Here is a 13,080-nt window from a genome sequence, read left to right on the forward strand (position 1 = left end):
TGATTATCAAGGATAGAGATAAGTTGTTCCAAATAATAGTGTGTTTTCAATATGTTCTCTCTCCTACTTATACATAGGCTCTATTCCGGAGAGATGATGCTCCCACTTGTATAAGTGATTATTACAGGTAGAACGTATATAAGATGAATAAAGACAGTGGCTGCATTAAATGGAACAGCTGCAGTATTCATCTATGAGCTACTCATCCTTCAGGATTTAAATAGCTGCAATAAAATGCTCTGTCCCAACAATCTAGGTGTATTGGCCGGGAATCGAACCCGGGCCTCCCGCGTGGCAGGTGAGAATTCTACCGCTTCTACCACTTTTGTATTCCCTGATGTCTTTTTCTATCCAGGGTTACTCAGATTTCTATTTGTCAATATGTTCTCTCTCCTACTTATACATAGGCTCTATTCCGGAGAGATGATGCTCCCACTTGTATAAGTGATTATTACAGGTAGAACATATATAAGATGAATAAAGACAGTGGCTGCATTAAATGGAACAGCTGCAGTATTCATCTATGAGCTACTCATCCTTCAGGATTTAAATAGCTGCAATAAAATGCACATAGATAGTTTGGTGGTAGCCCAGAATGAATTCTAGGCTATCACCTATATCCAATGCCCTTTTGGATAAATCTCTGTCTCTGTATATGCAGTCTGTTGTGATGCACCAACAGCTGCTGACTAGAGTAATAATGATAGACTCTGTCTGTTATAGTTGTAGTTGTATATGTCTACGTGGGTTGCATTATGATGAACATACAACCCCCACATAGATTAGTTCTTATGGAGAGAATCGGCCCATGGAACCTATCCCTCCCTCTCCATCTACGCGTTTCCACAACCTTGGAGATGGTTGCTTCCTCAGGATGGAGCTAACCTAACATGACCAGCCTCTCAGGCTGTCAGGATGTAAAATGAGCAGAGATGGTAAGTGTTGCTATCCCAAGGGTTCTTATACCCAAGGCTCCGCCTACTTCAGGGCGGGGCTTGTATTGTAGGAGTGAATCAGGCTGCAGTCCAATATGTCTCACATTTCCCTTGCGCTCATTTATATGCGCTTATTCGAGTATTACACTTGGCTCCTCCTCGCAACGTAATCACGTAATCCAGGAACATGTCATGGACCGCAGCGTAGGCTGCTCTGTTTGACTGTCCGATCACGTGGTGTCATGACGTGCGGGGGGCGTGTTAGACCGGAGGTCCGATCATATACATTTTCCTTATACTCATCTGTAAGTGCTTCTTCGGGTGTTGCCTCCCCGCAGCGTGATCAGCGATCAAAGGACATGTCATAGAACGCAGCATGAGCTGCTCCGTTCTGACTGTCCGATCGCATGATGCCATAGCGTGCGGGGGGCGTGTCAGACCGAAGGCACGATCATGTGATGCCGTGACGTGCGGGGGGTGTGTCCGCTGGCCTGGCACTCCGATCACGTGACATCATGACGTTCGGAATGTCTATTGGCCTGATCATCCGGTCCCCTGCTCCTGTAAGTTACAGATGGGCGTGTCAGACCGAAGGCACGATCATGTGATGCCGTGACGCGCGGGGGGGTGTGTTCCGCTGGCCTAGCACTCCGATCACGTGACATAATGATGCTCGGAGCGTCTATTGGCCTGATCATCCAGTCCCCTGCTCCTGTAAGTTACAGATGGTATTAAATATTCAACCAGCTGTCTCACAGGAGACTCTTAGGGATCGCAGCGAACATTTTAATCGTTCATTCGCCTAAACCTGTGACACATAGTTGGACATATTCCTCAGACTGGTAGTCACCCAGTCATACAACGCGCGGAAGATTGGTATCTTTACCGCACCTAGCGATTATCTCACCGAAATTGTGTGTCACTTCGGTTGTACACCTCAAGTGATATATCCGTTATAAGTAATTAGCATATTTTAGACTGCAGCATAATTATTCATGAACACTACAAGACGTTAGTAATCCACCGCCTGATTATATATGTGGCAAAAACATTTTCTCTGTTTTTGATATTATGAATCTCGCATTCTGTGACCAGACAGCTGATTCTCTCTCAAGATCAGAGTGTTTGCTTCATCCATAGGGGGTAATAATGGGAATCAATGTCTCATATATGCAAGGACGCATGCTTTATAGACGATGAGGTTTATTCTATTGTCAATATCATCAGTTTTTACGTGAGACCATCAGATCAACTTCATATCGATTCTTTTGGGGACATTAATCTCCTTTTACCTCATAGACGAGTCAAAAACAAATGTTACTCATCATTTAGGGATTACGGAGGAATTCCACTATATTGTCTCGCCAATCTTCAAACATCCCCTCTTCACTGTGGCCTAGTTTTAGTTCTGTATTATACTATTTTCAGACGAATGATGCAAAGGAGAGACATTCATTTAAACCCTTAGGATGGATGGTTTCAAGTCTATATATCCATCCGCACTCTTTTTGTAAAAGCTTCCGGTCCAGATTTCCTCTCCGTCCATTTGGCTTAATCATTTCAATTCCTCGGAAGGTAAGTACATCCGGATTGTTTCCGTGCTTGTCCCTAATATGGTTTGCCACACTAGTTTGTTCCCCCCGATTTATGTTCCCTATATGCGCTAATACCCTCCTGCGCAGTTGTTGAGTTGTTTTCCCTACATAATCGAGGGGGCAGGGACACGATGCTACGTAGACCACACCACTGGTTTTACAGTTGATGTAATCACGTATTTGATATACTTTTCTGGTCGCAGAGCTTACAAAAGATGATCCCCTTTGCATATATTTGCATGCCTTACAGCCTGCACATCTGAAAAAGCCTCTTGGTGGATTACCTGTTACCCAAGTTTGAAGTGTGTTTGGTGTTGATAGATGGCTCCTAACTAGTCGGTCCCTTAAATTCCTGCCCCTTTTGAAGGTTATCAGGGGTCTCTCAGGTAGGTGTTGTGCTAGATCTTTATCTTTCAAAAGGATTCCCCAATGTTTGTTTAGAATCTGTCTTACTTCAGCTGAGTGATCGTCATAAGTACCGATTATCCTTATTTTGCCGTCTCCTTCTTTGCTACTTTTATGTTGCAATAAGGTTTCCCTATCCAGATTTTTTACGTGATCACTCGCTATTGAGATCACTTCTTCTGGATAGCCTCTCACTTCAAAACGATGTGCCATTTGCTTCATCTTTTCCTGGAAGTCTTCCTCCCGGGAACAATTCCGTCGCGTTCTAATCATTTGCCCCTTCGGAATCCCCTTCTTCAGGGGTATTGGGTGGTGGCTATTATAATGAAGCAAAGCATTCGTTGCAGTGGACTTACGAAAGATTGTTGTTTCCAGAGTTCCTCTTTCGGTTTTTTCAATACATAGATCCAAGAAATTGATGGATATTGAGTTAATCTCTGCCGTAAAAAACAGGTTCAGACTATTCCTGTTCAGGCGTTGGACAAACTCCAAAAATTTTTCTTCGGATCCGGTCCACAATATGAGGACGTCATCTATGAACCTAATCCATAGGTCCACAGATGACGTCCACTCCTCATTCTCCTCGCTGAAGACAGTTGTTTCCTCCCACCAGCCCAGGTACAGATTTGCATAGCTGGGGGCACAAGGGCTCCCCATAGCTGTGCCCCTGAGCTGGTGGAAGTGTCTTCCTTCGAAGAGGAAGAAATTTTTTTGCAATACGAATGAGAGGAGTTGAAGTAACAGATGGTTATGAGGTCGATATTGTATCCCTCTCTGGTCGAGATAGTATTTGGTAGCGCAGAGGCCCCCCTCATGGGGTATTGAACTATAGAGTGCCTCTACGTCCAAGCTGGCCAATTTGGTTTCAGATGATAAGGACAACCCTTGTAATTTTCTGAGGACATCAGTTGTGTCTTGAATGTATGTGGGTAAGGCCTCAACAAATGGTTTCAGTATCCTATCTAGGTATTTACTTACTCCCTGTGTGAGGCTATCAATACCCGACACAATCGGTCTACCTTTTAGTGGTGATAAACCCTTGTGCACCTTGGGTAGACTATAGAAGGTAGCCGTTTGAGGGTTTTGAGGTAAAAGGGCATGGAACTCCTTTTCTCCTAGCAGTCCTTCCTCCTTTGCTGATATAGATGACGTCCTCATATTGTGGACCGGATCCGAAGAAAAATTTTTGGAGTTTGTCCAACGCCTGAACAGGAATAGTCTGAACCTGTTTTTTACGGCAGAGATTAACTCAATATCCATCAATTTCTTGGATCTATGTATTGAAAAAACCGAAAGAGGAACTCTGGAAACAACAATCTTTCGTAAGTCCACTGCAACGAATGCTTTGCTTCATTATAATAGCCACCACCCAATACCCCTGAAGAAGGGGATTCCGAAGGGGCAAATGATTAGAACGCGACGGAATTGTTCCCGGGAGGAAGACTTCCAGGAAAAGATGAAGCAAATGGCACATCGTTTTGAAGTGAGAGGCTATCCAGAAGAAGTGATCTCAATAGCGAGTGATCACGTAAAAAATCTGGATAGGGAAACCTTATTGCAACATAAAAGTAGCAAAGAAGGAGACGGCAAAATAAGGATAATCGGTACTTATGACGATCACTCAGCTGAAGTAAGACAGATTCTAAACAAACATTGGGGAATCCTTTTGAAAGATAAAGATCTAGCACAACACCTACCTGAGAGACCCCTGATAACCTTCAAAAGGGGCAGGAATTTAAGGGACCGACTAGTTAGGAGCCATCTATCAACACCAAACACACTTCAAACTTGGGTAACAGGTAATCCACCAAGAGGCTTTTTCAGATGTGCAGGCTGTAAGGCATGCAAATATATGCAAAGGGGATCATCTTTTGTAAGCTCTGCGACCAGAAAAGTATATCAAATACGTGATTACATCAACTGTAAAACCAGTGGTGTGGTCTACGTAGCATCGTGTCCCTGCCCCCTCGATTATGTAGGGAAAACAACTCAACAACTGCGCAGGAGGGTATTAGCGCATATAGGGAACATAAATCGGGGGGAACAAACTAGTGTGGCAAACCATATTAGGGACAAGCACGGAAACAATCCGGATGTACTTACCTTCCGAGGAATTGAAATGATTAAGCCAAATGGACGGAGAGGAAATCTGGACCGGAAGCTTTTACAAAAAGAGTGCGGATGGATATATAGACTTGAAACCATCCATCCTAAGGGTTTAAATGAATGTCTCTCCTTTGCATCATTCGTCTGAAAATAGTATAATACAGAACTAAAACTAGGCCACAGTGAAGAGGGGATGTTTGAAGATTGGCGAGACAATATAGTGGAATTCCTCCGTAATCCCTAAATGATGAGTAACATTTGTTTTTGACTCGTCTATGAGGTAAAAGGAGATTAATGTCCCCAAAAGAATCGATATGAAGTTGATCTGATGGTCTCACGTAAAAACTGATGATATTGACAATAGAATAAACCTCATCGTCTATAAAGCATGCGTCCTTGCATATATGAGACATTGATTCCCATTATTACCCCCTATGGATGAAGCAAACACTCTGATCTTGAGAGAGAATCAGCTGTCTGGTCACAGAATGCGAGATTCATAATATCAAAAACAGAGAAAATGTTTTTGCCACATATATAATCAGGCGGTGGATTACTAACGTCTTGTAGTGTTCATGAATAATTATGCTGCAGTCTAAAATATGCTAATTACTTATAACGGATATATCACTTGAGGTGTACAACCGAAGTGACACACAATTTCGGTGAGATAATCGCTAGGTGCGGTAAAGATACCAATCTTCCGCGCGTTGTATGACTGGGTGACTACCAGTCTGAGGAATATGTCCAACTATGTGTCACAGGTTTAGGCGAATGAACGATTAAAATGTTCGCTGCGATCCCTAAGAGTCTCCTGTGAGACAGCTGGTTGAATATTTAATACCATCTGTAACTTACAGGAGCAGGGGACTGGATGATCAGGCCAATAGACGCTCCGAGCATCATTATGTCACGTGATCGGAGTGCTAGGCCAGCGGAACACACCCCCCCGCGCGTCACGGCATCACATGATCGTGCCTTCGGTCTGACACGCCCCCCGCACGCTATGGCATCATGCGATCGGACAGTCAGAACGGAGCAGCTCATGCTGCGTTCTATGACGTGTCCTTTGATCGCTGATCACGCTGCGGGGAGGCAACACCCGAAGAAGCACTTACAGATGAGTATAAGGAAAATGTATATGATCGGACCTCCGGTCTAACACGCCCCCCGCACGTCATGACACCACGTGATCGGACAGTCAAACAGAGCAGCCTACGCTGCGGTCCATGACATGTTCCTGGATTACGTGATTACGTTGCGAGGAGGAGCCAAGTGTAATACTCGAATAAGCGCATATAAATGAGCGCAAGGGAAATGTGAGACATATTGGACTGCAGCCTGATTCACTCCTACAATACAAGCCCCGCCCTGAAGTAGGCGGAGCCTTGGGTATAAGAACCCTTGGGATAGCAACACTTACCATCTCTGCTCATTTTACATCCTGACAGCCTGAGAGGCTGGTCATGTTAGGTTAGCTCCATCCTGAGGAAGCAACCATCTCCAAGGTTGTGGAAACGCGTAGATGGAGAGGGAGGGATAGGTTCCATGGGCCGATTCTCTCCATAAGAACTAATCTATGTGGGGGTTGTATGTTCATCATAATGCAACCCACGTAGACATATACAACTACAACTATAACAGACAGAGTCTATCATTATTACTCTAGTCAGCAGCTGTTGGTGCATCACAACAGACTGCATATACAGAGACAGAGATTTATCCAAAAGGGCATTGGATATAGGTGATAGCCTAGAATTCATTCTGGGCTACCACCAAACTATCTATGTGCATTTTATTGCAGCTATTTAAATCCTGAAGGATGAGTAGCTCATAGATGAATACTGCAGCTGTTCCATTTAATGCAGCCACTGTCTTTATTCATCTTATATATGTTCTACCTGTAATAATCACTTATACAAGTGGGAGCATCATCTCTCCGGAATAGAGCCTATGTATAAGTAGGAGAGAGAACATATTGACAAATAGAAATCTGAGTAACCCTGGATAGAAAAAGACATCAGGGAATACAAAAGTGGTAGAAGCGGTAGAATTCTCACCTGCCACGCGGGAGGCCCGGGTTCGATTCCCGGCCAATACACCTAGATTGTTGGGACAGAGCATTTTATTGCAGCTATTTAAATCCTGAAGGATGAGTAGCTCATAGATGAATACTGCAGCTGTTCCATTTAATGCAGCCACTGTCTTTATTCATCTTATATACGTTCTACCTGTAATAATCACTTATACAAGTGGGAGCATCATCTCTCCGGAATAGAGCCTATGTATAAGTAGGAGAGAGAACATATTGAAAACACACTATTATTTGGAACAACTTATCTCTATCCTTGATAATCACTGAAACTGTCGTCTGGTTGCAATTAACCTTGGTATATAATCACATGAGCCATAAGAAATGAATGGCTCATGCGATCAGTCATAGGCATAAGGGAATACCATAGAGTATCAAGCCAATATAAGCTTGGGTCTGCGTTATACAAAAACATACTCCGGACTTAACACCTAATGGTGACATATCGGGGTGATTTCTATATAAATCAATCACCGCGATATTGTTCTAGAAATAATAAGAACAAATACGACCCAAGCAATATTAATGAGCAACTGTTATAAATGGGACGACAGTACTAGTAAATGTGTGTCAGGTACAATATTACTGACTGTAAATTAACAGACATCACTGTACCGTGACTAATCAGAGGACATCAGGCCTACCCTGTGATAGAGAATTAAAAGTGTTCAAGGTCATTGACAGTGAGTGCTTCACCACACTTTAATAAACATCTGGTGGTGCAAGTCATTGACAAATAGAAATCTGAGTAACCCTGGATAGAAAAAGACATCAGGGAATACAAAAGTGGTAGAAGTGGTAGAATTCTTGCCTGCCACGCGGGAGGCCCGGGTTCGATTCCCGGCTAATGCACCTAGATTGTTGGGACAGAGCAGTGTTCATCTATATATCTAAGCCCTACTGTTTTTAATTATTGTGTGACTTCTAGCACATATGAGAAAATATAAGGACGCCTTTTTATTATTTAAAAATCAATAAAAGCTAAGTTTTATTATTTTTGGTCCTTTCGGTGACAAGTTTCATTAAAGTTGAAAAAGGATTTCATTGCTACGGTGACTATTTCAATCTTTTCACTTCCAGTCATTACCTGTACATGTGTGTTTATTACATATGTAGTTTATGTTGAACTTATGCATTAATGCTATTAATTGCCCTCTGTAACTCTGTAGATGTATAAAGTCCTACTAATAACCCCTCTCTTCTCCCAGGCTACGTGACAAGGGTAAAGTTCAATTTCTACCACCAAAGAAACCCAAATCCCTGGGGCAGAGCCGAAAGGAGCAACGAGTGACGACAACAGTAAAGCAGGTGTGTCTTTGGTTATAGCGCTATGCTGTTACAGTTCACGGGCGACATTTTTATGGTAACCTAGCTTTACATTGTGTTGGGCTCTTTTCCTTTTTAAACTTTGCAGTTCCTAATGGCTACTCGTTTACAGCACATTCTACCTGTATGGAATGTAACCCTCAAACTATAGCCATCTATACTCTATCTATGACTTGCAGCCTTGATGTTACCAGTAGTGATGAGATACCGACCATCCAATGGATTGCAAATGCTGTTGCTTGCTCCTGGATTTCCTTAGGGTGCTATCACATGTGCTGAGTTTGTCTGCATGGAAGCATTGTGCACCAAAATCTGCATATCTAACGTGATGTCTTTTGAGGCAAACTTTAAAATCACTGCATACTTGGAAAGATAAGATTGCTATTGTGAATCTGCAGAGATTTACGCTGCAAAAATGTGTATTTTAGTACAGAATAAGCCAGAGTATGTGTATGCAACCTTATAGAGCATTAGTTCACTCAGCATGTCCAATTAGAAAAGAGACCATCCCCTTGACAGATGCACCATAAGCCTAGGACTACGCAGCAAATTACACTGGTCAACAAATTTTTACACAAGTTATGTTACTGAAATAAAGTTAGTTATTTCTTATCAATTTTTATGTGCTTAACACGAATATGATTACAAAATATGAATCTTTTTGTAATCTGCAATAATTGTTTAAATCACAAAATGCATGCCAATAGTAATAGGCCTCTGGTTAATCTCTTCAAAACGAGAACCAATAACAATTTGCTGGTCATATTGGTGATCGACACACCAAAATACTACAGATTGAACCTTTTTAAGTCAGTAATAATTGCAGTGTCGACCAGTGTTACATGCAAATCAGTGTTGCACTGCACCATCCCTTGTAATCCTTGTCACGTTACAACCTAAGGCTGGATTCAGACGAACGTATATCGGCTCGGTTTTCACGCCGAGCCGATATACGGAGTCCTTATCTGCAGGAAGGGGGGGGGGGTGGAAGAGCCAGGAGCAGGAACTGAGCTCCCGCCCCCCCCTCTGCCTCCTTTCCACCCCCTCTCCGCCCCTCTGCAATGAAAGGAGGCAAATAGTGCAGAGGGGCAGAGAAGGGGTGGGAGCTCAGAGCACCGCTCCCGGCTCTTCCAGCCCCCCCCCCCCCTGCAGAGAGAGACGACGTATATCGGCTGGGCGTGAAAACCCAGCCGATATACGTTCGTCTGAATCCAGCCTAACATGAAGCTGCAAAAAATCCAAACTGTTGGATTTTTTGGGTTGTATGTGACTCTGCCATCATAGACTGCATAGACAAGTCACTTGCCTGCAACCAGTCTGAGCCTTAATATGTGACCAAGGTCGACGTTTAGCCCTAACCTGACGTGATGAAGAACTACTGACACAAACAAGTAAGCTGGATCTGCGTCCGCTCATTTTATTTAGAATTGGTGGACTGTGAAGGTGACAACTCTGTATAATTTCATGTTGTTCCCATTCCAGGAACCCTCGAAGGCAAAGAAGCAACAAAGAAGCCAGGAAGAGGATCGATTCAACCAGCTAGTGGAGCAGTACAAGCGGAAGATTCTGGGGAAGCCCAACAATGCTGCTCCTGCTAAAAAGAGCAAATGGTTCGAGGACTGAGTCTGACTGCCATGGGCCGATCAGATCTGTACATTATTGTTCTTTGTCTACACAAAGCAGGGATTGTGGTCTTTTTGAAGACTTTAAATCAAAAACATCTATATAAGAACCTTGTTTTAAAAAGCAGGAAGGCGGACCACCTTGGATATGGAGAGATTTTCTAACTAGGCTTTCCTATATGGTAGATGTACTAGATATGCCACAAAAGTCTGGCTAGTGAGGTCCTGATTGCTGGGACCCTCACTCTTTTCAAAACTGGAGGGCCCAGTCCTCTTCCTTAAAAAAAGTGACCTCCTAAGTCTATGGGGAAAATACAGGGGGTGGACAAATATATGGAAATTCCTGACCAATGGAACCTTGTTGTGAACATTACTCGGCAGCATCTGTGTCCTGTTACCTCTACTTACAGTTTCTACATGTCTTATTGATATTGTTAAAATTTACTGGTAGTATTGTGAAATAGGATTTATAATCACATGTAACTTAAGGCATGCATTTTGTACTGGGTTTCCATATTTTTGTCCGCCCCCTGTATATGGAAACGTTTTTGTGTTTTCTCCATAGACTACAGTACAATAGCTCTGTATGCACAGCTACTTGAGCCTGATTCTTGAAAATTGTGAGGGTCCTGACATTCTGACCTTCACTGATTTGGACTTTCTGGCTTACACAGTGGACGTCCCTTAATAACCCTACTTCAGACTATTTGAGACAGTACAGATCTTAGAAAGTGGTTTGTGGTGTTTTATCACAGTGTAAAAAACTTTTTTATTTCTTGTATATAGTTATTAAAAACATGATTCATATGGAAAGTTCTGATGTATAAACCCCTTTTGCTATGTCATACTTGTCCAGTATAGAAACCGCTTCTTAGCCTTTGGAATACTCACCACTTGTTTTCCTGTCGTCTTTTATTTAAGTTTTTCATCTTACTCCTGCTCTTGCTACAACTGTTCAGCATTAAAATATTAAAAAAAATAAAAAAATATATTTATTTTATCATGTTCTGCAACACGTCAGATCAGAGGGCACATATACAGACAAAAATCACATTATGTATAGTCTTAAGCCATTAAATCTGAATAATAGGAGTGAGGGTCTGTTCACAAGACCTTAGACTATTAGGAAATAGGGATGACATAGGAGGTACAAGTGCTTGTCCTGTACAATGGTTCAGCCATCTTCTACATAAATGGGATAGAGTACATAAAGCTGCATGAGCCGGGCACCAGCTGGTATCTGTGTATATACAGATATCAAGTGCTATAGGGGTCATTCCATGTCAGTTCAACCAACGCTCCCAGTCGACCATCTCAGATTTCAATGAAACTTTGCACAAAGATAGAACCTGGCCCTTAACTAAGATGGCCAGAATATTAGGCTCCAAAGTGCTTTGGTTCACGAGCTACAGGTCTTAATCTAGGGGGTTGTCATGTGATTACAGCGCGCAACCTGAAAAAAGTGGCGATTTCAATCCATTGCCAAGCCAGTTCTAATGACTCTAGAGCAATGAAACTCCACACACTAGGAGAACTTTTGGTGCTGAATCCAGCTAAGCTACTCAGACTGCCACTCTTATCATCATTCTGCCCCCATTGCATGTCAACGTAGCTGAAAAATTCTATAGCGCAAAATAAAATCCATATTTTAAGCAGTAATAACTCATAATCAATGCAATCCAACTCAGCTATGAATTTATCAATGTGTACTCCATAGAAATGTTTCTCATTATTCACATTATGGACCCAAAAGGATGCATAGCTCTTAAGATACAATGAGTCAAAAATGGCAAAAAACAGTTTTATGCAAATTGTTACCTTTTTTCAGAGGCAAAAATCGGAATGTACTCCATTTTTTTAAAATTGTTTTAATTTTTGCTCTATTTGAAAGAGAATTTTTTGCTCTACAAGATTTGATGTTTTTCATTTTGTTCCCAGACCTTATGTGATCAAAAATTGCATGGCGAGTTCAAGTGAGCCACAAGCCCATAATTCTATTCGTCCCCACAGGAGCCAGGATGTAGTGGGTGGCCTGTCGGTGTAAGCTGTTTTAGAGTGACTGTTTCAGAGCTGCGATTTGGCACTCACATGTTACTTACGTTGATATCTATGGTGGAAACGCTCACTTGCAACTTGCAACCTGTGACCAAAATCTAACAGAGTTGGATTTTCTGTTAACGGTCGTGTCCCATTTGTATGTCATTGTGTAGCCCTAGCTTTACAGTGGATTCAAAGATGGAATAAATGGGTTCACACATAATGTTAAAAGTGAATTAATATAGTTCTAGTTAGTGATTAAAGGCAAAAACAGACGTGAAACAAGACTTTTATGATAAATACATAAGATATCAAAAAATAGCAACACAAAGGATACAAACAGGATATACGAGTACAGGATCCCATACAGGATTTTCAGTATGGGAAAATTTATATTTCTGTAGCGCCAACCTATTCTGCAGCACTTTACAAATGAGAGGCTACAAACTGAGGAAGTCGGAGTTTACATACAGTATAAAACTAATAACCTAACTGCACAATAGGTGTGAAGGCCCTGCTCGGGAGGGGAGTATTTTATTTCTTTTATACAGAGGGCCATGTTTCAATCAGGGGTAAGCTTGGAGCATATTTTAATCTGAGTTTACAGAGCGGGCTATATAGTAATCAGAGGGTACAGCATTGGGCATATTTTTATCCAGAAAGTGCCTATAGGCAAAAAAAGTCCTCCTAAAACTTTATTATAAAACTAAGGCTGCCTGCACATGGCTGGTTTCGACCCACAGCGGAGTGTGGCCTGATTACCCTAGCTTTACCTACCCAACGGTCTTCTCCTCTGCTGCAAATGTGCCGGCCAGCGCAGTACAAAGGATGCCGCACCGTCACTATGGCGATGACACTGCTCCCCAACCATTCTGCAATGATGATTGCAGGATGGACGCGGAAAATCGCATTTTGTCATAGTATGCTATGGGCAGGATTTGCTGCGGAATCCTGCTACAGAT

General features: G+C 42.4%; 1 protein-coding gene across 1 annotated transcript in view; it reads left to right on the forward strand.

Moving 5' to 3' along the window:
* Positions 1 to 11,058, forward strand: part of RBM28 (RNA binding motif protein 28) — a 37,260-nt gene extending 26,202 nt beyond the window's left edge. The window contains exons 18-19 of the mRNA XM_066592189.1: positions 8,342 to 8,441; positions 9,942 to 11,058. Coding sequence (XP_066448286.1) covers positions 8,342 to 8,441; positions 9,942 to 10,082 — 241 coding nt within the window. The 3' untranslated portion in view covers positions 10,083 to 11,058. The remainder of the gene's footprint in view (positions 1 to 8,341; positions 8,442 to 9,941) is intronic.
* The last annotated feature ends 2,022 nt before the right edge of the window (positions 11,059 to 13,080 follow it).

This window comes from Eleutherodactylus coqui, chromosome 2, assembly GCF_035609145.1.
Source record: "Eleutherodactylus coqui strain aEleCoq1 chromosome 2, aEleCoq1.hap1, whole genome shotgun sequence".
Taxonomy (NCBI): domain Eukaryota; kingdom Metazoa; phylum Chordata; class Amphibia; order Anura; family Eleutherodactylidae; genus Eleutherodactylus; species Eleutherodactylus coqui.